The 26,106-nt window shown below is 38.0% G+C and overlaps 1 protein-coding gene and 1 pseudogene across 1 annotated transcript; both read right to left on the reverse strand.

Moving 5' to 3' along the window:
• Positions 1-528: 528 nt before the first annotated feature.
• On the reverse strand, positions 529-1,485 carry LOC122754944 (olfactory receptor 2H2-like). The gene has a single exon (XM_044003372.1). The coding sequence runs from the start codon at positions 1,483-1,485 to the stop codon at positions 529-531; it is 957 nt and encodes a 318-aa protein (XP_043859307.1).
• Positions 1,486-12,436: 10,951 nt separating this feature from the next.
• Positions 12,437-22,165, reverse strand: LOC122754945 (annotated as a pseudogene).
• Positions 22,166-26,106: the final 3,941 nt, after the last annotated feature.

Raw genomic sequence — 26,106 nt, forward strand, 5'->3', positions numbered from 1 at the left:
GTAAAATCTAAAAATCCTTTATGTTAGGATCTCATCTACCTTAACTAGGTTTTGTCTACCTATTTCTTTCTATAAAAATTAAATAGTTGTAAAGGTAACCAATGACAATTCAGGGTATCTCCTTAATGAGTCTTCTATTTCCAAGTTTTATCATCTTCTGTACCCATCCACTTTCTTTTCTCTTGAGACCAATGGCAAGTCTGAATAATATCCTCATCTTGAACTAAAATCAAGTTTCCCCAGGAACAATGGAAAGGTTTTAATTTTAAGCCTTTATACCCAAAAATCTAGCAACCAAAAAGGATATGGGATCTATTAAAGATGGCCTGTCTTTGAGCTATGTGAAGAGAGACTAGGAGCAGAACCTTTGTGAGGTGGTCTTTAGTTATATTTAGTTACTTAGTATTTATTTTTATAGTTCATTTGTGGCTAGATATTATACACATATCTGTGGCATTTATACAATATATATGTATACATGCATAGATTTGTGTATTTCTAGCATTAATTTTCAGTGTTTTCATTTTATCATCTTCTACAGATATCCCAGAAGATCCGGTTTCTCTTTCCTAACTGTTTTAATGCTATCTTTACTTCCTTATTCCTTAAAGTATAGATCAGGGGGTTAAGAGTAGGAGTAACTACAGTGTAGAAGAGGGTAAAGAACTTTCCCTGTTTCTGACTATATTGGCTTTTGGGTTGAAGATAGACAGCTGTGACAGTACAATAAAAGAGGGATACCACTAGAAGGTGGGAGCCACAGATGCCAATGGCCTTCCTCTGTCCAGCAGTTGACTTCACCTTCAGGATTGCTTTGGTAATGGCACCATAGGAGATCAGGATGAGGGCCAAAGGCACTAGCAGGAGAAGGATGCTAGATATAGATAGCTGAAACTCATTGAAGGCAGTGTCCCCACAGGATAGGCGAATCATGGCTGGTACCTCACATACAAAGTCATCTACTCTGTGGTGAGGGCAGAAAGGCAAATGTAAAGTAGATGGTATCTGGATCATTGATTGAATCAGGCCACTTCCCCATGCCAAAATTACCAGCTGAACACAGAGACGGGGGTGCATGATGGAGACATAATGTAGTGGTCGACAGATTGCCACAGAACGATCCACAGCCATAATAACAAGGAGAATGCATTCAGTGGCTCCAAGCCACAAGAAAACATATAGCTGAATGGCACAACCAATGTAACTGATTGTCTTCTCTGGCCCCCAGAGATTGACCAACATCTGAGGAACACAACTGGTGGTGAAACAGAGTTCTAGTAAGGAAAGATTGGAGAGGAAGAAATACATGGGAGTATGGAGCCTAGGTTCCAGGCAGGAAATCAGGATGATGGTCATGTTACCCACAATGGTCAAGCAATAAAAAATCAAGATAACCCAAAATAGTACATTTTCCAGCTGAGGTTGGTCAGAGAATCCCACAAGGATAAAATATCCTCTAGAACTGACATTATTCACTCTGTTCATCTTTTCTGTTGGTTTCTTTTTCCAGTGTTTTAGAGACAAAAAATAAAAATAAAAAACCCTTCAGCTCAAGAATTCTTCAATTAAAAGCATTCTTTTAAAAAAATGGCCTTTTTGGTTTCCTTTCTGCCTTAAAATCTTGGCATTTTGTTTATGTCCTCCTTTAAAAAAAAGAAAAGAAAAGATGAATAATCAGAAACAGAAAGGATATTTTAGAGCAAGGCTTCTTTGGAAACCAGACAAATTAGAGATGGGGTCAATTGCTAAAAATCCCAGAAAAATCTTGGTAACTGTTGTTGTTTTTTCAATTTAGGATTCATAATGAGGTTCTTTCTGATGTCCTCCACCATATCTCTTATCTTATATCTCTTTATTTTCTTGTCTCAAAATCTGTATCCCTCTATATCTCTCTACTGTCATTCTCCCCTGGTTCCTAGCTGTATTTGTATGCCTTTGTTTCTTTCTTAAACATACCAAGTCAGCAAATATTCAATGAAATCTAGTATCTGCAAACTGTAACAATGGTGTTACAAGAATGTCTAATATATTCTTGCTTTCATATTCACAATTACAGTATTTAGCCCAGTGCTGGTCATATACTATGTATATATATATATCTCTTTAATCTCCCATTTTATTATTTTAACTTTTTTCTCCAATCATCTCATTTGCCATTTTTTACACCATATTTTTGCTATTTCTCATTATTTCCCTGCCCTTCTATGTTCTATGTGTCTTTCTTCTTCCTTTTGGACTGTGCCAATAACATACCCAAATACAAATCATGAAAAAAAATCAGGTTGGGGTAGATTATGATAGGTGGGAGGATTCAATAAGGTAAATAGCACCCCACATCTTATGATGTCTAAAAGAGAACTGTCATAGTGATTGCTTTGTTAGGCAAGAATTTATATAAACATGCAGTACATAAGACATTTATTCTTCTCTAACTAAATCTACTTGTTCCACAAAAAGAGCATTCCTTTATAACTTATTCTCATGCCCACAATCCTTATATTGCAGAAATTAATCTTTAAATAAAAGGTACATCCCTCACTTTCCTCATCCTCATTTATTTAAGTCTGTTTACAAGGAATGAAATGCAGCAATCTACTAGATAGGGGTAACATTGGGAATTATGTGTAAGGTCACAGGATATTTCATATATCAAATAATCTTTTCATCTTGAGAATATTACAGATAGTGCTTAACATTTCTGTGTGCCAAAGAAATCTTTGGCAGTCTGATGAAACCTATGGACCCTTTCTCAGAATAAAGTTTTAAATGCATAATACATATATATGCATATATAAATGCATTATATATAGGATTACAAAAGGAAATAAATTATATCGAAAAAAGTTATCTAAATATTTTAAAAACAAGTTAATGAATCTTAAGTTAAAACTACCTGTTTTAGGGGTATATGTAAAGCTGCTCACCCCAAACAGAATGAAATATTCAATAATAAAGATATTACTCTTAAATTATTTCTTCTCATAGTTACCTGAAATCTGTTGACCAAACAACTATTTAGACTTCTGATATCTTGTTCAATAACATGAGAAATAATGGTACTGAAGCAAACTAACTTTTCTGGTGGCAACAAATTGAGACTTACCTGTAGAAATAAACAGCGAGTTTCCTGCTGATTGTTAGGCTTTCAGCCAGCTCCCTACCTTCCTGAATATTATTCACTATTAGTGAGATGCTAGGGGTGGAATGATCACTTCTATCCATCTGCTTAATTGCATAACAGGCCATTTTAAGTATTTATATCCACTTAACATAGCAAAAATGAGCATATAACATGGCATTTTTCTTCTTGATGGTCTCTTATTCCTACTCTCCTTCCTTAAACTAAGCCCCATCTCCCTGCTTAATAGTGCAAGACTTTCATAAATCCAGTCTCCCTGCTCCAAAGGCTGGCTACATTCACAATCACTCATGTTTAGATAATGTTTGAAACATATAGAAGTGTTTGCAGGAACATTGACTTATAAACAGGAAATGTTCCCATGAACAATGATTGCTATGAATTTATATCTACATACTTTCCACCTGCTTTTCCATCTCCACTGAAAAGCCCAGTATGCTCATCTTCTTTCCTTTCTAGTCTCACAATATGCTCTCCTATCTTTATTTTACACAAAGGTACAAATATCAACATATTATCTACAACAAAGGATCTTTTTTTTTAACAGTACCAAAACTTTACCAACGTTTCTAGTGAAATTTCAGGCAAGTGGTCATCCAGCCTCTGCTTAAAAACTTTCAAGAAACTCACCAACTCTCTACAGAGTCCGTATCAATGAGCAGCTAAATGTTGCAGTGGATAGAGCACTGAACATGGATTGGGAAGACCTGAATTCAAATTTGACCTTATCTATGTAACTCTGGACAAATCACTTAACCCTTTTTTACCTCAGTTTCCTCATCTATATATGGGGATGATGATAACAATTATCTCACAGAGTTGTTGTGAGGATTAAATAAGAAAATAATTATAAAACACAGCATAGTACCTGGCACATATAGCAATCCATTTAATTAAGTATGGTTTGATGATATTGTGCGAGACCATGATAACTTCCATGTATGAAATTTTCAAAGTTTAGCACCATCTCTTGGAAATTCCCAACTTCACTTTAAGTATTATTATAACTAATATTCATGTAGTATTTTAAAGGTTTTCAAAGAGTTTTATATGCATTATCTCATTTAAGCTTTATAAAAACCTTGTGAGACATTGGTATCCACATTATATAGATGAGGAAACAAGTTCAGAGTTTGAATGACTTGCTAGGAAAATGCCAGAAGTGAACTCAAACCCAAGTCTTCTTGGATCCATATTCATTGCTCTTTGTTTTATCATCCTCTAATTTATCCCAATCCTTCTTGAATCTATCAGGACTTTTTTTATTAGTGGATAAGGGAGGTTTAATACCACAATGATAAACCTCTTGGTAAATGTTTGATGGTAGAGTCAGGTGAAATCTTCCCAAGTGTCAGCTTCTTGGGTTTAGTTTCACTCCTATAAGTTGCTTCTAAAAACATATTTCAAGGGGGCACTTATTGGTAGATAAATCTCTGGACCAAGTAATAAGTTATAGTGGTCCTGACTTAGTTTGATTATTTGCATATTATATAACCGAAAAAGACTATTCTGGGTCTCCATTTTAATATTTACCTTTCTATTTTTCAGAGGCACACTAAGAATTAGAGACACCATTTGAAATATAGGGGAGAGCGGGGCAGCTAGGTGGCACAGTAGATAAAGCACTAGCTCTGGATTCAGGCGTACCTGAGTTCAAATCCAGCCTCAGACACTTGACACTTACTAGATGTGTGACCCTGGGCAAGTCACTTAACCCCCACTGCCCAGCAAAAAAAGGAGAAGAAGAAGAAGAAGAAATATAGTGGAGAGTATCAAGTCGAAATATCTGACAGAAGTTGATTGCCAACACTCCTGGCTTGTAATATATATCTTTGGGGATCAGAGAGCACAAGTTTATAACTCCTCTCAGAGCCTGCTCTAGTTTTCCCCAATGAAGTTCAAATATAGAACTCTAACAAATCATTCTAGGGTATCAGAGGAGGATGTGAAGGACTATAAGAATAGATATAAATAAATAAATACTCAGGAATAGTTTCACATAAGAGATAGCATATCTCAGCAATTTAGTGTCCCATACATCCAATTAATGCCTGAATGAAGATACCAAGAGACAGTGTTTCCTAAGAGACACAGAGACAGAATCTCAGAGGTGATGGAAAATACTATCCTCCTCCTGAGGACTGCAACTTTTGATATAATTATTTTTTAGTATTTCAGAAAATTACAATTCCCCAGTTTTTTAGAACTCTCTGGTCAGTCTGCCAAGCAAAGGAGAAGAGTTCAAAATTGAGGCAATTAAAAATACACTGAATTTCTGTAGCAAATGTCTATCCTGAAAATTTCTCTAATTTCATCTGATTCCTTCACATATGTTAATAGAATATATTTTTTAGCATCACTTCTTATTTCCAGGCTGCACCCAAAGAAGCTCTGACTCTTAATTCTCATTTTAGTTTTAATATGAAAATCATCTTTGATTATTGCCACTTTGTATAATAGCTTATTTCTTTCCTCCTCCTTACTTTTATCAATTAACAACCTACTTCTTGCAACAACTGACATGATGATCAAAGAACAAAGTAATGGGCTGGGATTGCAATGCTAGTAATAATTGAAGAGAAGATAACTACTAAGTTTTCATTTGCTCACTCCCTTGAATTTTGAACCTTCTCAAGCCTTAGTACTGAACTAATCTTTGTGATTCACCTGATCCAAAATTGCTCTGTCCCCTACCTCTAATTCCTAGACCTGCTGTTATTGTTGTTCAGCTGTGTCTGTCTGGCTCTTGGTGAACCCATCTGAGATTTTCTTAACAGAGATACTGGAAGGGTTCCCCATTTCCAGCTCATTCTACGTATCAGGAAAGTGAGGTAGTCTGAGTTAAGTCACCTGCTCAGGGTCACACAGCTAGTAAATGTCTGAGGTCAGATTTGAACTCAGGAAGATGAGTCTTCTTGACTCAAGGGCCAGCACTCTATCTAATATACCACCTAGCTACCCAAATGGCATCACCTCGTCTGAGCTTGAATTGAACCAGCAACCTAAGGATATCCAGATATTCTGTTTCTATAGTACTTTGCTCTACCAATTGATTTATCAAAGGGTTCTAGACTACACTTCCTTAAATCCTAGACTACATTGTCTGTATATACATATATGCAAATATTTAGTATACATGCATATGTATATGTACATATGTATAATATATTTGTGTATACAATGCTGTACAGACACATATGCATTTTATAAATTTAGCCTTTTAAATACCTTGTAAAGTATCTATATTTTATAGATGAGGAAAGTTGAAATGACATGCCTGTGGTTACATGGCTAGAAATTGCTAAAGGTAGAATTTAAGTACAGGTCTTCCTCACTCCAGCTACCATTTTTCTTTCTATCTCTATATCTATCCTTTTATCAATATTATATACATATATTATATTCATATGTATGTATAAAAGAATCTTACTTCAGTCTTATGTGTTTAAAAGGCCACCATTATCATCTTGGAATTAGGGATTGAAAAAAATCACATTTTTATATGGTTGACAATAGTTTTAATTTCTTCCTATGAAAATTTCCTATTCTTATCCTTGCACCATTTATTTTTTTGGGAGATGTCTTTGGAGGCAGAGCCAAGAGGGAAGAGTGAAGCCAGGAAGTTGCCCAAGCTCTCCCAAATTTCCCTCAGAAACAAAGTTAAATTAATCCTCTCAACAGATTCTGGAGCTACAAAACCTGCATAAAGACAGAGTGAAATCATCTTCCAATTTAATATAACCTTATAAGGTCTTCAGAAAATGTTTGTTTCACCTGGGATAAAAGGGAGCACAACTCAGTGCAAAAGGTGACTGGAAAAGCCAGCAAAAGGCTATTAGCCACAGCACAGATAAGAAGCTGAGGACCCATGGTCCTAGCTCAGCAAGTCAGTGGCATAGCAGGCCACTTGTGAGGCCTCCAGCCCCAACACAGAAGGCAATTTGCCAGCTGGGGTATCTGCTACCCAAGAGGCCAAACTAGGCTGAACCACCCCAGTGCAGTGAGCAAACTTCAAGCAGCTGAGGCCTCAGAGCAGAAAGCCAGTGATTGGGCCCCTAGCCTCAAGCAAAAGAAGCTTGGGACAATGTATACTATAGCCCAGGAGCAGAACTCAACCTTAAAAGGCACAAAAGAGGCTAAAATATGAATAAGGGGCAGCTAGATGGCACAGTAGATAGAGCACCGGCCCTGGAGTCAGGAGTACCTGAGTTCAAATCCGGCCTCAGAAACTTAACACTTACTAGCTGTGTGACCCTGGGCAAGTCACTTAACCCCAATTGCCTCACCAAAAAAAAAAAAAATATATGAATAAGAAACAAACAAACAAAAAACCCTCACCAGAGAAAACTACTATGGTGACAGGGAGGATTAAAACATAAACTCAGAGTCATTCAATAATGTCAAAATGCCTACACATCCAGTCTTAAAGGGGAATAAGAATTGGTCTCAAGACCAAAAAACTCTTTTGGAAGAGCTCGAAGAGAAAAATTGAGAAAAGAAATGAGAGTTATGTGAGAGAAAGTTAATAGCTTGGAAAAGGAAAGTAATGCCTTAAAAATAGAATTGGAAAAATGGAAAAAGAGGTGCAAAAGCTGACTGGGGAAAACAATTCCTTAAGAATCACAAGGGGGAAGATAGAAGCTAATGAATTAATGAGACAACAGGAAAAAAGTAAAGTAGAATCAAAAGAATATATAAGTAGAAGAAAACATAAAATACCATTTCAGAAAAAAAAAATAACAGACCTAGAATATAGAACAAGGAGGGAAAATTTAAGAATAATTGGACTACATGAGTACCATGATAAAAAAAAAAGAAACTGGAAAGCATCTTTCATGATATTATCAAGGAAAACTGCCCCTATGTCCTAGAATCAGAGGAAAAAATATTCACTGAAATAATCCACCAATCACCTCCAGAAAGAGACCTCAAAAGGAAAACTCCAAGGAATATTGTAGCCAAATTCGAGAATTATCAGGTAAAGGAGAAAATACTGCAAACAGCCAGGGAGAAACAATTTAAGTATCAAGGAGCAACAATCAGGATTACACAGGACCTGGCAGCTTCAACAATAAAGGATCAGAAGGTTTGGAATCTGATATTCCAGAGGACAAAGGAACTCGGATTACAACCAAGAAAGTACTACCCAGTAAAAGAAAATCTACAAATACAAGACTCAAGAGAATCATAAAAAGTAAAATACCAGGGAAAATATATTATTCTATAAGGTTTAAATGTTTACAACCCTAGACAGGAAGAAAATATCTGTAACTCTTGAGAAATGGCAAAGATATGAAAAGTACACATAGACAGAAAGTGTTGATTTTGATGTGACAACATAAAAAAATTAAAGGGTAACACAAAGGATTATGCTGGGAGAAGAGGAAAGGGAAAGAAGAATGGAAGTAAATCACATCACATGAAAAGGCACAGAAAACCTATTACAAAAGAGGGAAAGAAGGGCAGCTAGGTGGCACAGTGGATAGAGCACTGGCCCTGGAGTCAGGAGGACCTGAGTTCAAATCCGGCCTCAGACACTTGACATTTACTAGCTGTGTGACCCTGGGCAAGTCACTTAACCCCAATTGCCTCGCAAAAAAAGAAAGTTTGGGGTAGCTAGGTGGCACAGTAGATAGAGCACCGGCCTTGGATTCAGGAGGACCTAAGTTCAAATCTGTCCTCAGACACTTAACACTTACTAGCTGTGTGACCTTGGGCAAGTCACTTAGCTCTGATTGCCTCACCAAAAACCAAAAACCAAAACACAATAGAGGGAAAGAAGGGAGGGGTGAGCATTGTTTTGACCTTACTCTCATCTGATTTGGCTCAAAGAGGGAATAACATATAAACTCAGCTATAGAATTTCATCTTACCTTTTGGGAAGTAAGAAGGGAAAGGGGAAAGAAAAGGTTGGGGTGCTGATAGAAGTGAGGGTAAAACCAGGAGGCAAAAGGGGAAAGAAAAAGGGAGGTGGAACTCATAGAAGAGAGAGAAAAACTAGGAGACAAAAGGGAAAAAGGCAAAAGGGAGGTGGGGCTGATAAAACAGAGGGAAGGATGAGGGAGGTGGTGGTCAGAAGCAAAAAACTGGTGAGAAGGGATGAGGGAAGGGAAAGAGAAAAGTATAAAAAAGGGGGAAAACAGGATGCAGAGAAATACACAGTAATCATAATTGTGAATGTGAATGGGATGAACTCTCCCATAAAACAAGTGGATAGCAGAGTAGCTTAAAAAATAGAATCCTGCAATATGTTGTTTACAAGAAACACATCTGAAGAAGAGAGATGCACACAGAGTAAAGGTAAATGGCTGGAGCAGAATGTATTATGCTGAAGTAAAAAAAAAAAAAGTAGAGGTAGCAATCCTTATCTAAGCCAAAGCCAAAGCAAAATAGACCCAAATAAAAGAGATGAGGAAACCAAATCTTGCTAAAATGTACCATAGACATTGAAGTAATATCAATACTAAACATATGTACACCAAGTAGTATAGCATTCAAATTCTTAGAAGAGAAGTTAAGTGAGTTACAGGAAGAAACAGTAAAACTATACCAGTGGGGAACTCAAACTCTCCCTCTCAGAACTAGATAAATCTAACCCCAAAATTAATAATACAGAAGTTAAGGAGGTAAATAGAATTTTAGAAAAATATGATAGACCTCTGGAAAAAAATGAATGGGGAGAGAAAGGAATATGCCTTTTTTCTCCATGGTACATGGTACCTATTCAAAAATTGAGCATGTATTAGGGCATAAAAACTTCACAGTCAAATGCAGAAAGGCATAAATAGTAAATGCATCCTTTTCAGATCATGATGCAATAAAAATTATAGGTAATAAAGGGCTATGGAAAGATAGACCAAAAGTTAATTGGAAACTAAATAATCTTATCCTAAAGAATGAGTGGGACAAATGATAAATCATAGAAACAATCAATAACTTCATGAAAGAGAATGACATCAATAAGACAACATCTCAAAGTTTATGAGATATAATCAAAGCAGTTCTTAGGGGAAATTTTATATCTTTAAATGATTATATAAATAAAATAGAGAAAGAGGAGATCAATGAATTGGGCATGCAACTAGAAAAAACTAGAAAAAGAACAAATTAAAAATCCCCAATTAAATACCAACATAGAAATTCTGAAAATCAGAGGTTAAGAAAATTGAAGACTATAGAATTAATAAATAAAGCTAAAAGCTGATTCTATGAAAAAGCCAATAAAATGGATAAATATATGGTTAATTTGATTAAAAAACAGAAGAAAATCAAATTACCAGTATCAAAAATTAAAAGAATGAATTCACCATCAGTGAAGAAGAATTTAAAGCAATAATTAGGAGCTATTTTTGCCCAACTATATGCCAATAAATTTGATAATCTATTTGAAATGGATGAATATTTATGAAAATATACATTGCCCAGATTCACAGTAGATAAATTAAATCCTTAAGTAAGCCCATTTTAGAAAAAAGAATTTGAACAAGCTATCAATGAACTCCCTAAGAAATAATATCTGGGTCAGATGAGTTTACAAGTGAATTCTACCAAATATTTAAAGAATAATCAATTCCAATTGTCTACAAACTATTTGGAAAAACAGGTGAAGGAGGGATCCTACAAAATTCCTTTTATGAGACAAATATGGTGCTGATACACAAACCAGGAAGAGGAAAAACACAGAAAGAAAATTATAGACCAATCTCCCTAATAAATATTGATGCAAAAATTCTAAATAGAATATTAGCAAAGAAATTACATCAATTTATCACCAAGATAGTATTATGAAAACTATCAACACAATTGACTATATCAATAATATAACTAAGAAATCATATGATTATCTCAATAGATGCAGAGAAAGCTTTTGACAAAATACAGGACCCATTCCTATTACAAACACTGGAGAGCATAGGAATAAAGTAAGTTTTCCTTCAGACAATAAGTAGTATCTATCTAAAACCATCAACAAGCATTATATGTAATAGGGATAAGTTGGAAGCCTTCCCAATAAGATCAGGGGTAAAACAAGGATGTCCACTATCACTACTATTTTTCAATAATGTACTAGAATTGTTAGCCTTAGCATTAAGAGAAGAAAAAGAAATTGAAGGAAATAGAATAGGTAAGAAGGAAATAAAATGATCACTTTTTGCAGATATGTTAGTATACTTAGAGAATCTTAAAGAATCAACTAAAAAAACCCTACTTGAAGCAATTAACAACTTTAGCAAAGTTGCAGGATATAAAATAAATTCACATAAATCATCATTTCTATGCATGACCAACAAAGCTCAGCAACAAGAGATAGAAAAATAAACTCCATTTAAAATAACTGTAGAAAATATTTGGGAGTCTACCTGCCAAGGGAAACCTAGGAACTGTATCAACACAATTACAAAATACTTTTCACACAAATAAAATGAGATCTAGACAAACTGAAAAATAATAATTGCACATAGCTAGGCCATGCTAATATTATAAAAATGACAATTCTAAGGGGCAGCTAGGTGGCCAAGTGGATAGAGCACCGGCCCTGGAGTCAGGAGTACCTGGGTTCAAATCCGGCCTCAGACACTTAACACTTACTAGCTGTGTGACCCTAGGCAAGTCACTTAACCCCAATTGCCTCACTAAAAAAACAAAACAAAACAAAAAAGACAATTCTACCTAAATTAATGTATATCCAATATCATACCAATTGAACTACCAAAAATTATTTCATAGAGCTAGAAAAAAACAATAACAAAATTCATATGGAAGTATATCAAGGAAATTAATGGGAAAAAATACAAAAGAAGATGGCCTTGCTGTACCAGATCTACAACTATATTATAAAACAGAAACCATCAAAACTATTTGGTACTGTCTAAGAAATAGAGTGATGGATCAGATTAGACACACAAAACATACAGTCGATGAATATAGCCATCACTTGTTTGTTAACCCAAAGATTCTAGCTTCAGGCATAAGAACTCATTATTTGACAGTAACTGCTGGGAAAACTGGATGGCAGAAACTTCGCATAGACCAACAGCTTATACCATACACCAAAGTAAATTCAAAACGGGTACATGATTTAGATATAAAGGATGATACCATGGTCAAATTAAAAGGTTGGAATAGTTTACTTGTCACATTCATAGAGAGAGGAAGAATTTATGACCAAAGATGAGATAGAGGACATTATCAAATGCAAAACGGATAATTTTGACTATATTAAATGAAAAACGTTTTACACAAACAAAACCAACTCAAAAAAGATTAGAAGGAAAGAAGAAAGCTGGGAAACAATTTTTACAGCCGGTGTTTCTGAGAAAGTACTTCTATCTAAAACACAGAAAAAACTGAATCAATAAAAACACAGGTCATTCCCCAATTGAAAAATGGTCAAAGGATGTGGACAGGGAGTTTTCATATGATGTAATTAAAGCTATCCATAGCCATATGAAAATATGCTTTCAATCACTACTGATTAGAAAAATGCAAATTGAAACTACTCTGAGGTACCACCTTAGACCTATCTAATTGACAATATGACAAAAAAGGAAAATGATAAATACTGGACAAGATATAGGAAAATTGGAACACTAATGTACTGTTGGTGGAGTTGTGAACTCATCCAACCATTCTGGAGAGCAATTTGGAACCATGCACAACAGGCTATAAAACTGTGCATATACTTTGACCCAGAAATACCTCTACTAGTTCTACCTCCCAAAGAAATAATAAAAAAGGGAAAAGGACCCAAATGTACAAAAATATTTATAGCTGATCTTTTTGTATTGTCAAAGAAGTGGAAATTCAGGGGAAGCTTATCAATTGAGAAATGGCTAAATATGTTGAGGCACATGAATATAGTGGAATACTATTGTGCTATAAGAAATGATGGGGGGCAGCTAGGTGGCACAGTGGATAAAGCATCAGCCCTGGATTCAGGTGGACCTGAGTTTAAATCCGGCTTCAGACACTTGACACTTACTAGCTGTGTGACCCTGGGCAAGTCACTTAACCCTCATTGCCCTGCAAAAAAAATAGAAAGAAATGATGAGCAGACAGATTTCAGAAAAACCTGGAAAGACTTACATGAATTGATTTTGAGTGAAATGATCAAAACCAAGAGAACATTTTACACATTATGAACAACACTGTGTGATGATCGGCTGTGACAGACAGTAATACAATGATCCAAGAAAGGACTCATGATGGAAAATGCTCTCCACATCCAGAAAAAAACCTGTGGAATATGCAGATTGAACCATACTGTTTATACTTTTAAAATTTGTTTTCCTTTTTTGAGGTTTTTCCCTTTTTTCTGATCCTTCTTTCACAACATGACTAATGTGGAAATATGGTTAATGTGATTGTATATATATATAACTTAGATTGCTTTCTGTCTTGGGGAGAGAGGAGGGAAGGGATGCAGGGAGAAAAACTTGGAACTCAAAATCTTATAAAAACAAATGTTGAAAACTATCTTGATTCACTGGGGGGAAGTTCCAGGGGTGGAGCCAAGACAGTGGAGAGAAGCCAGGAAGTTGTCTGAGCTTTCCCATGTTTCCCTCAAAAACAACATTAAATCAAGCCTCTAAACAGATTCTGGAACTACAGAACCTACAAAAAGAGAGACACAATTCAACTACTTGAGATAATTTAAAAGACTTCAGGAAGGATCTGTCTTACATGAGTGAAAGTGGAGGGTAGCTCAGCACTGCTCAGCTCAGCATAGCTGGGCTCAGTTGGCAGCTCAACACTGCTGCAACTAGACACAGTGGGGAATGGGGAAGCCAAGAGTGGGGCAGCTGAAAGCAGTAAACCCTGTGCCCAAGAAACAGACCTCAACTTTATAAGTTTAAAAACAGGCTACAATATGAGCAAGAAACAAAAAAAGATCCTTATCATTGACAGCTTCTATGGTGAAAGGGAAGACCCAAACTCAAATTCAAATGAGTTTGTCAAAATGCCTATGTATGATTTAAAATTCTAAATGCGGGTTCTAATCTGTTCCCCCAGTTTTGGGGGAAACTGACCAAAATCACTGATAAAACGAGTTTAGATTTTTAAGGGTTTATTGAAATATAGAAAGAGAAAGATTGAGAATAGAATTCTTACAACCTCGCAATCCTATCTTTCCTCAGTTCCTCTCTGTCTTTTCCTGCCGTCACCAATTCAGGAACCCAAAAGACACACAGGCTCTCCTTCCTCCTTCCTGTCCCCTCCCAGAAAATAGGAGGCTCCTCAAGTTGATTGGCTGGTAGCCTTGATAGACAGCACCCATGAGCAAACGTCACTTACTGACGCCAAGGAAAAGCCGCATGGCCTTGCCCTCTGAGGCATTCTCCTCATGGTGGAGCTTTCCAATAGTAAGTCTCCAGTAGGTGGCGTCATTCCAATCATTACACCTACAAGTGAAGATTCAAATGGGAAGAGGATCTTGTCTTAAGACAAGTTCAAAAAGGCTTTTAAAAACCAAATGAGAGGTAAAAGAAAAAATAGAAAAATAAATGAGAGAAATGAGAGTTACACTGCAAAAAGAAACACAAAAACTGATTGAAGAAAACAATTCCTTAAAAAATACAATTGGCCAAAATGAAAGAAAAAAATGGCCAAATAGGAGAAAAAAATTGGCCAAATGGAAAAAGAGGTGCAAAAGATTACTGAGGAAAATAAGGCTTTAAAAATTAAAATTGGGTACATGGAAGCTAATAACTCCATGAGACACCAAGAATTGGTCAAGCAGAATCAAACGACTGAAAAAATAGAAGAAAATGTGAAATAGCTCACTGAAAAAACAACTGACCTGGAAAATAGATCCAGGAGAGATAATCTGAGAATTATTGGACTACCTGAAAGCCATGATCAAGAAAAGAGTCTAGACACAATATTCCAGGAAATTATCATGGAGAACTGCCCTGAAATTGTAGAATCAGAGGACAAAATCATCACTGAAAGAATCCACTGATCACCTCCTGAAAGAGACCCCAAAAGGAACACTTCAAGGAATATTGTAGCCAAACTCCAGAATTATCAGGTGAAGGAAAAAATACTCAAAGCAGCCAGAAAAAACCCATTTAAATATCATGGAGCTATAGTCAGGATTGCACAGGACCTGGCAGCTTCAACATTAAAGGATCACAGGGCTTGGAATATGATATTCAGGAAGGCAAAGGAGCTTGGATTACAACCCATAATCAACTAACTACCCAGCAAAACTTACCATTCTCTTTCAGAGGAAAAGATGGACATCCAATGAAATAGGGGACTTCCAAAGCTTCCTGAGAAAGACCAGAACTGAACAGAAAATTTGATCTCCAAATACATGACTCTAGAGAAATCTAAAGAGGTAAACAAGGGGTTGAGGGGAGGAAAAGGTTGTTCAATGACATTAAACTGCTTGAATACCTATGAGGGATGATAATACTTTTAACTCTTGGGATCTGTATCTCTTTTAAGGCATTGTTATTAAATTGACTTTGATGTGATGATATAAAGAAACTTAAGGGGAAGAATAAAAGAAAACTAGGGGGAGGAGAGGAAAGGGGAGGAGGAATGTGGTTAATTACAACATATGAAGAGGCACAAAAAGAACCCATTTACAATAGAGGGAAAGAAGGGAGAAGTGAGCATTGTTGCAACCTTACTCTCATCAGATTTGGTTTAGGGAGGGAATAAAATATACTCCCATTTGTATAAAGAACCTTAGCTTACTCTTTTGTGTGTGTGTGTGTGTGTGTGTGTGTGTGGCAACTGGGTTAAGTGACTTGCCCAGGGTCACACAGCTAGTAACTGTTAAGTGTCTGAGACCGGATTTGAACTCAGGTACTCCTGACTCCAGGGCTGGTGCTCTATCCACTGTGCCACCTAGCTGCCCCCTAGCTTACTCTTTAAGGAAACAAAAGGGGAAGGGGAAAAGAGTGGTATTGATAGAAGGAAGGGCAGAAGATGGGGGAAAAAGGGGCAAGAAAAAGAAGGGCAGTTGGTAAAAGGGAGGGCAGATTGAGGGAGCCAGTGGTCAGAAGTAAAACACTGGTCAAGAGGAATAGGGTGAAAGAAGGGAAAAAAGAGTACAAACAAAGGGGGAAAAGAGGATGGAGGGAAATAAACAATTAATAATCTTAACTGTGAATGGGAATGGGATGAACTCTCCCATAAAATGGAAGTGAATAGAAGGTTGGATTAAAAATCAGAATTCTACAATATGTTGTTTCCAAGAAACACATTTGAAGCAGAGAGATACACACTGAGTAAAGGTAAAAGGTTGGAGCAAAAGTAAGTAAAAAAGCAGGGTAGCAATTCTTATCTCAGACAAAGCCAAATAATTTAAAGAGATAAGGAAGGAAACTACATCTTGCTAAAAGTTATGATAGATAATGAAGTAATATCAATACTAACCATGTATGCACCAAGTGGTATAGCATCCAAATTCTTAGAGGAGAAGTTAAATGAGTTACAAGAGGAAATAGACAGCAAAACTATATTAGTGGGGATCTGAACCTTCCCCTCTCAAAATCAGATAAATTTAACCACAAAATAAATAAGAAAGAAGTTAAAGGGGTGAATAGAATATTTGAAAAGTTAGATATGATATATATCTGGAGAAAACTGAATGGGGCTAGAAAGGGATATACCTTTTTCTCAGCAGTATATGGCACATACTCAAAAATTGACCATGTCTTGGGGCACAAAAACCTTATAGTCAAATGTAGAAAGGCAGAAATAGTTAATGCATCTTTCTCAGATCATGATGCAATAAAAATTACATGTAATAAAGAGCCATGGAAAGGTAGGCTGAAAATTAATTGGAAACTAAACAATCTCATCCTAAGGAATGAGTGGGTCAATCAACAAATCAAACAATCAATAACTTCATCCTAGGGAATGACAATAATGAGTAATATACCAAGACCTATGGGATGCAGCCAAAGCAGTGGTTAGGGGAAATTTTGTATCTCTAAATGTTTACGTGAATAAAAAAGAAAAAGAGGAGATCAATGAATTGGGCATGCAACTAAAAAAGCTAAAAAAAGAACAAATTAAAAATCCCCAAATAAATACTAAATTAGAAATCCTGAAAATCAAAGGAGAACTTAATAAAATTGAAAGTAAGAAAACTATAGAATTAATCAATAAAACTAAGAGATGGTTTTATGAAAAAAACCAATAAAATAAACCATTGGTTAATTTGATTTAAAAATAGAAAGAAGAAAACCAAATTACCAGTATCAAAAAATGAAAGGGGTGATTTCATCACCAATGAAGTGGAAATTAAAGCAATAATTAGGAGCTATTTTGCCCAACTGTATGCCAATAAATTTGACAATCTAAATGAAATGGATGAATCTTCACAAAAATACAAATTGCCCAGGTTAACTGAAGAGGAAATAAAATCCTTAAATAGGACCATTTTAGAAAAAGAAATTGAACAAGCCATTAATGAACTCCCTAAGAAAAAATCTCCAGGGCCAGATGCGTTTACAAGTGAATTCTACCAAACATTTAAAGAACAATTAATTCCAACACTATACAAACTATTTGGAAAAATAGGTGAAGAAGGAGTTCTACCAAATTCCTTTAATGACACAAATACTGTGTTGATACCTAAACCAGGCAGAGCCAAAAGAGAAGAATAAAATTATGGACCAATTTCCCTAATGAATATGGATGCAAAATTCTTAAATAAAATATTAGTAAGATTACAGCAAGTGATCACCAGGATAATACACTATAACCAGGTGGGATTTATACCAGGAATGCAAGGCTGGTTCAACATTAGAAAAACTATTAACATAATCAACCACTTCAATAACAAAACTAACCAAAATCATATGATTATCTCAATGGATGCAGAGAAAGCATTTGACAAAATACAATACTCATTGCTATTTAAAACACTAGAGAGGGGGGCAGCTAGGTGGTACAGTGGATTAAACACTGGCCTTGGATTCAGGAGGACCTGAGTTCAAATCAGGCCTCAGACACTTACTAGCTGTGTTACCCTAGGCAAGTCACTTAACCCACATAACCCCAAACAAACAAAGAAACAAAAATAAAAACACTAGAGAGTATAGGAATAGGTGGAGCTTTCCTTAAAATAATAAGCAGTATTTACCTAATACCATCAGCAAACATTATATGTAAAGTGGATAAGTTAGAAGCATTCTCAGTACGATCAGGGGTGAAACAGAGATGCCCATTATCACCTCTATTATTTAATATCATACTAGAAATCTTATCTATAGCAATAAGAGAAGAAAAAGTAATTAAAGGAATTAGAATAGGCAAGGAGGAAACAAAACTTTCACTCTTTGTACATGATATGACGGTATACTTAGAGAATCCTAAAGGATCAACTAAAAAAACTGCTTGAAACAATTAACAACTTTAGCAAAGTTGGAAGATATAAAATAAACCCACATAAATCATCAGCATTTCTATACATGACCAACGAAGCTCAGCAGCAAGAGATAGAAAGAGAAATCCCATTTAAAGTAACTGTAGACAATATAAAATACTTGGGAGTCCACCAGCCAAGACAAACCCAGGAACTCTATGAACACAATTACAAAACCCTTTTCACACAAATAAAATCAGATCTATGTAATTGGAAAAATATCAATTGCGCATAGTTAGGCCTGAGCTAATATAATAAAAATGACAATTCTACCTAAATTAATTTACCTATTCAGTGCCATACCAATCAGACTACCAAAATATAACTCTGAAGGACTTACGAAAATTGCAATCCATCTGCAGAAAAAGAACTGATGGTATTTGAAAACATATTGAAGCATAATTTTTTTTGATAGCTCCTTAATATGAAGTTTTGTTTTTTTCTGTTATCTTTCACAACCTGGCTAATGTGGAGATGTTTTGCATAACTACTCATGTATAACCTATACTGAATTGCTTGAGTTCTACGGGGTGGGAGGGAGGGAGGAACAGAAGTTGGGACACAAAGTTCTAAAACATTGATGTCAAAATTTGTTTTTATATGTAATTTGGAAAATAAAATTCTAAATCAAAAAAAGAATAATCGAAAAAATGTAGATATCTTTTTCAAAAAAATTCTGTCAGCATGTATTGAGTTCCTGCTGTATGCAGGCCCCAGGGCTGGTGATAGACTCAGTGTGGACCACACAAATACACAAATAACCAATGACAGAATTCAGAGAAGGTGGAAAAGAAAGGCTGACCAGGTGCTGAGGTGGAGAGACAGATCACTTGGGGAAGGAAGTTGCCTTGAAGGACACAGCTGAATGCCAGTCTTGAATTCAGGCTTCCTTGTGAAGGCACTGGAGAGTCAATAGGGGTGAGTGGAGAATGGTGGGGTGGAAGGCCTTGAATGCCATGATCAGCAATTGCACCAGGGAACCAATAAGGGGGGAGGTGCTTAGGAAGATTCCTCTGGTGGTCTATGTCAGATGAATTTGGGAAGGAGAGGCTGGTGTCAAGAGAGGCAAATTAGAGGAGGCAGTGGGCCTCACTCCATCTGGGTGGGGGTGGCTCCAAGGCAGAATCCACAGGCCTTGGCAGTGAATTGATTGGGGTGGAGTGGGGTGGGGTGGGGGAGATGTAGGAGACAAGCATCAGCTGTCAGAGGACACACCCCAAGCCAGGTAAGTGTGTGTTGGGGTGGGGGGATGCTCAGGATGGGAAGGACTGATGAGTCATCTCTTCCTGCTGCTTGAGGGGCTCCAGGGCTCATGCAGGTTGGCATCCCTGCTCTCCTACAAGGGTATTCTCTGGATCCACCAGTAGTAATGGGGAAGGAGACCTTGTATCCCAGGGGCAGGGGTATCCCAGATGTCCTTATCTCAACCTCCAGTGGAGGGGCCCCTCACCCACTGAGGCTGTCACTTCAATTGTAGAGCTTATTTCCCAGGTAGGAGACTCTGATGACCCAGATGGACAGCACTTCTGCCAAACACATGGGAGCAAATGTCAATCTAGCCCTGGTGATCTTGAACCCTATGAATTCAAACAAGGCTGCCTGGAGGAAACCCCCCATCCTAGTCAGGAAGTTCATAGCACCTACCCTGTCAGCATTCTCTGTCCACACCTTGAAGGGTGATGTTGGAGAAGTACTCCTGAGCTGTGTGTGGACCTTCTACATCTCCTTCAGCTCCATCCAGCCCACAGCAAAATGCTCCAGGACATTGCTGGGCCCTTGGGGGACGCCACAGCCTCGTGGGCCTCCATGTTTTTCCTCCAAATATCCAGGTTCAGGGGATAAGACACTAGATAGCCCAGGAGGCCCACATGAGCCTGCTTGGCAGTCTCTCCATGCTCATATCCATCAAATCTGGGTGGTAATTTCTGTCAGGATCAAAAGGCAGCTTGGTGGGGCAGCTAGGTGGCACAGTGGATAGAGCACTGGCCCTGGAGTCAGGAGGACCTGAGTTCAAATCCGACCTCAGACACTTAACACTTACTAGCTGTGTGACCCTGGGCAAGTCACTTAACCCCAACTGCCTCACTAAAAAAAAAAAAAAAAAGGCAGCTTGGTTTTCTCAGCAACCATTGCCCACTGTTCAGAGACTGGAAGACCCAGGTCTCTAAAAAGATCTGCTGCAAAGCACAGGCTGGTCTAAGCTATGACATTGGAGTAGACGGAGTTATTTACACCTGAGTGGTACTCATCTGGGACCATCACTCTTCAAAGGCGTCATTCTGCTCCTCAGCACATCTGCTGAGGGAGCTACCCCAGAAATCTGCCACATCCCAGCCACCGGCCTCTTGGAAGAGCTGCAGATCCTGGGTGGCCTGGTAAATGAGCTGAAAAGCCAGCAGCACGGCTCCATTGATGTGGATTTTCTGGGTCCCATAAATCTCCTCAGGGCAAACTTCCCTGCCAGAGCTAGAACTTTCCCAGGCAAACGTGGCAACCTGAAAGCCCAGCTCCTCCGTGTTGAGTAAGGCCCTGTCCAGTATCCGGACTCTAGACTCCAGAGTGCTCCTGGCAGCTTCTAGGTCCAACAACAGGATTCTAGAAAACATCCAGAGGTCCTGGTCCCAGAAGACATGGCCCCAGTAACACTTGCCCTGGCGTCCATTGGAAAGGCCGTCGGGTCGGGGCTGAGCTGACGGAAAGGTTCCCGGGCTGCTGGCTCGGGAAGGACGTTTAGTATACTATAGCACAGACCCCTCAAGGAGCCTGACCGAGGGGAAAAGACACCACCAGATCCAGAGCACGGGCCTCCCAGGGTGTCCCCCAGGCATCGCTATGGCTGCTATACAGGGCGCCTGTGGCCTGCCCAGAGGCGGCCTCCAGGAACTGGCCCTCAGCTGCCTCCCACCCGGGTAAGGAAGTCCCAAGTCTGATCCTCTGCATCCGACAGTGTCAGTGACGGGGTCCAGAACTTGTATAACTCTGGCTGGGGTCCCCGGCTTCTCCGGGACCCATATAAGTAGCCCGGAAGTCAGGGCCGAGGTTCAAGACCAGATCGGTATTGTGGGGTGTGGTCAGCCTGGAGGTGCACAGTAATTGGCTGGCTGGTGGAGCCCCATGTTTTAATGGACATGCCGGAAATCAGGACTAGGTGAGCATAGACTCTGTGGGAAGCCGAGAAGGCTCCTCCACTTCCCTTCTCGGAGGGTGTGGAGAAAAGTACCTGACTTGGTGTCCAGAGTAAAAGTCTTCTCTGTGGAAGCCCCTTGGCAGGCTTGAGCCACCGGGTGAACATTGAGAGGGCTGGTGGGGAGGCTAGGTGGCGCAGTGGATAAAGCACCGGCCCTGGATTCAGGAGTTCCTGAGTTCAAATCCGGCCTCAGACACTTGACACTTACTGGCTGTGTGACCCTGGGCAAGGCACTTAACCCCATTGCCCTGTAAAAAAAAAAAAGAGAGAGGTCTGGGAAGGTCGGTCCTGTGGGCGTTTCCTCAAGCGCCTTTATACCCGCTCACAAGCAGGATATCTTGGTACACTTTGGGGCTGCGGTACGAATTAGTCACCATGGCCAGGAGCTGAGGGTCGGAGGGTCTTTGGGCAGGGAGTGGGTGGTGAACACTGTGGTGTCATCCTCCATGCCAGGGCACGACCGGGGTCCAATCCCAGGCTTCCACACCTGGGGCGGGTGAGTGTAAAAATATGGAACTCTTCACAAATCTGCAATTTAAACCGAAAGGATTATTCTTAGAGCTGTGTGTTGTTAAAAAAAAAATCTCTCCATCTGTGTACAGACTCTATGATTTCCTACTTCCTGGAACTTTTGTGGTCTTTTTCCTTGCTGTGTTAGCAAAGAGAATAAGGGAAAAAATAACAAAAAGTTCTCAGTTTAAATTTTTAGGAGTTAGAACGATACAAAGAAAAGAGCATTTACTCAGAAATCTTAAGGTGTGCTTTTGAATCCCATCTCCGAAGTTTATTACCTACATGATTTGGGCGAGTCTCAATTTCACTGGGCTTCAGTTTTTTTGTTTTTGTTTTTGTTTTTCTTTAAAATGAAGAGTGGGGGTAAACAAGATAATCTCTAAAGAAGAAATTATTAACCAAGGGTCCATGAGAGTTTTTGGATAGATTTTGGAGGCTCCATGGAATTGGATGGGAAGAAATGACACCTCTATTTTCATTAACCACTAACTGAAATTTAACATTTACTTTAGTTATAAATGTAGGCAACTAACATTCTTCTGAGAGGGAGTTCATAGGTTTCATCAGACTGCCAAAGAAGTCCATTACACAACAAATGTTAAGATACATAACTCTAAAAGTCTCTTCCAATTCCATATTTATGATGCTATGGCGTGGTGTTATTTCCAGATCTCCCTCCAATGTCTCTTTCTTTCTTTCTTTCTTTCTTTCTTTCTTTCTTTCTTTCTTTCTTTCTTTCTTTCTTTCTTTCTTTCTTTCTTTCTTTCTTTCTTTCTTTCTTTCTTTCTTTCTTTCTTTCTTTCTTTCTTTCTTTCTTTCTTCCTTCCTTCCTTCCTTCCTTCCTTCCTTCCTTCCTTCCTTCCTTCCTTCCTTCCTTCCTTCCTCTCCCTCTCTCTCCCTCCCTTCCTTCCTTCCTCTTCTCTCTCTCTCTCTTTCACTTTCTGTCTTTCTTTCCTCATCTTTCTCTAAAACAGGTAACTTTTTTTTAAACAGGTAACTTTTTAAACCCTTATATCCTTTTCCAAAACATTGAAAAAGATGTTGCCACATCAAGAAGGACATCTAGGCATCTGAGCATCATTTACTACAGAATCATCATTGACTAAGAGGAAAAAAAAAAGAACATGTTCTTTCTACAGGAGGTTACCCTCTGTATCACTCCCCTTTGGACACCACATCCAATTAATGAAATGGTCATATGGGACAATTGTGTTCCTAGGGCCTCACTGGAATTAACAAAACACATTTTCTCCTTATACTTGTCTAAGAAATTAACAGCTATAAAATATCCCAGCAATACCCTCCAGAAGTCTAACTGGATAAGCCCATCACAAGTCATCCCTTGATGGTGCCTAAGGGGATGCCACTTTAAAAAGCACAGCATTTTACTCTCAGAACATTCCCTGAAACTTTACTTCACAGGTGCTGCTGAGTATTAACTGATGTCATGGCCCAGGGTGGGGAACAAAGGAAAAGGGAATTAATCATATCAACTGAAAGTCCTGTCCACAGAAGATATTGAAAGTTTATCAAATCTCTCCTGTCTGTGTTTCCATTCAAACCATCCTCCCAAAACCTTGCTGATGCTTGAACTAGAGGTAAGCTAAATCCGTTGTAGAATATCAATGTGAAAAAGCCAACAGGCGCCTCAAAAGATGATTTGTCCAATCTGGCTTCAGCAGAGAAAGGGTGGTGCTCTGGAAAGTGTGCTAAATGTGTAATTCCAGGGCTGAGATTTAAATCTTCAGTGGTTTCTGCCTTCTTATTACTACCACAATGCCTACATTTATATAGTACTTTAACAAATTATTTTATTTTAACCTATCAAGACATCTATGAAATAGATCCTATAGTTATTATCTCCATTTTAGAAATGAGACAAATTGAGGTGGAGAGACATTTACTGACTTCTTCATAGTCACATAGTTGAGCTTAATCTCAAGTAGGGTTTGAACTTAAGACTTTCTGTCTCAAAATCCAACCTTGTATACACTCCTTGAATTTCTCCAAGGCTGATGGATATGATTAATATTTGCAATTCCCACCAGACATTTATGGAAAATGTACTTTGTAAACCTCAAAGTTATATTCAGATATCAATCGTGATCAAATCCAGTCATGTGTGTTTTAGATAATTGGGATATATTAGAAATATTACAGGAATTTTCTTGACCACCATTACGAACTTCCATTGGGGAATATTAAGAAGTGCATTACCTTTGTTAGCAGCATGTAAAGCTGTGGGGACTAGAGTGGTAAAAGGAGACCTAGCTTTGCCTTAGATGTTACAAGGGGAATCAAAAATCCCCCTGATTCCCTAGGGCTATTTAAAAGCAGGTGTGTGTAGGATCAAGGGGGGGGGGAGTATGCCCTTTCAAGTTTGATTTGCATTATTAACATTTTATCCATCGCTTTCTTTTCTAGATAATCAACAAAACAGTAAAGAAAACCATGATCTGTAGTGTTTGCTGATGTCTGAGCTGTAAATGCTCATACTGAATATTTAACAGTGCTGTGTCCAGTTCATCTCAGGTAATACAGTCAGTGTTGGGAGATGGCATTTAATTTAACTCATTGTAATTCAGCAGTTGTTTTTTAAGTGCCTGCCATGCACAAGGCAATAAAAAGAAAGAAAGAAAGAAAATGCTGACCAATATAACACTTAGTGGTCTGCAAAGGACATGACCCACAGTTTGTCATTTGTTGCTCAAAACAATCTTTTAGTAGTTATTAAAAACCCCCACACTCAGATAAACCTGAAGGAGTTTAAGTGACTTGCAGCCAAGGTTTGAACCCAGTTTTCTGTTACATGAACATGGGAATGCTAAGCAGTGGTGGGGAATTTTGAAAGAGGGCTTATGTTGAAGATTTTTTCTGTTTATGTATCACAGCAACCTTGAAGAATAAAAAATAAAATCTTGTCTTTTGGGAAAAGAAAAAGAATGCTCAATCAAGTCTTGTACAACAGGTCTGATTTGTAACCATATTAGTTCCTATTCAAGCAGAGATTTTCCAAGGGAATGAAACTTTGTGATAGGACTGTGACAGCCTTCACCAAAGAAAATGGAAGATAAATGTCTACTAGCTTACAAAGAAGTCAGTGCAAAATACATACCTTCTCTTTGGAAAATGAAGGTGTGAATAAAGAGGAAAGAGTTATCTAGGGTTGAATGAATTCCTAGTGAAAGGACAAGCTCATTGTAATATTAATGGCAGTGTATAACCATAAAGGAAATATCTTAAGTAGAAAGACTTATGACACTATTGAACAGAGGAGGCAAAGAAACCTGAAGCTGTGAGGGAACCTATTTTAAGATGAAATAAGCATATAGAATGCTTTCTTTTTCATGAGGAAGGGGAAAAAATCCTGGCTGGCTCAAAGGATGATAAAAATAGTGTGATACTTCCAACACAAATGCATCTGAATCTATTAAAGTGTTTGAAAGAATATTTTGAGGGGCAGCTAGGTGGCACAGTGGATAGAGCACTGGCCCTGGATTCAGGAGGACCTGAGTTCAAATTCAGTCTCAGATACTTGACTTACTAGCTGTGTGACCCTGGGCAAGTCACTTAACCCTCACTGTCCCTCAAAAAACAGAAAAAAGAAGAAAGAATGTTTTGAAGCAGATCCAGGATACAGAATAGGTTAGGAGTAGAGGCAGAAAGGTGTTCAGTGAACATAACTTAGAACTGGATAGATAAAGGGAGTGATGTTATGACTTATAGGGGTCAGAACTCTCAAACTTTAGATTGTTTACTGGCTGGCAAATAGTCAGTCTATGTCATATGAAAAACCCTATTAATGGATAGTCAATAGAATAGGAGTAAGGAATAATTAAAGAAAGTTGGAAGGATGAGTAAACTAAAGGGCAGAAG

Source organism: Dromiciops gliroides, chromosome 4 (genome assembly GCF_019393635.1).
Source record: "Dromiciops gliroides isolate mDroGli1 chromosome 4, mDroGli1.pri, whole genome shotgun sequence".
Classification (NCBI taxonomy): Eukaryota; Metazoa; Chordata; class Mammalia; order Microbiotheria; family Microbiotheriidae; genus Dromiciops; species Dromiciops gliroides.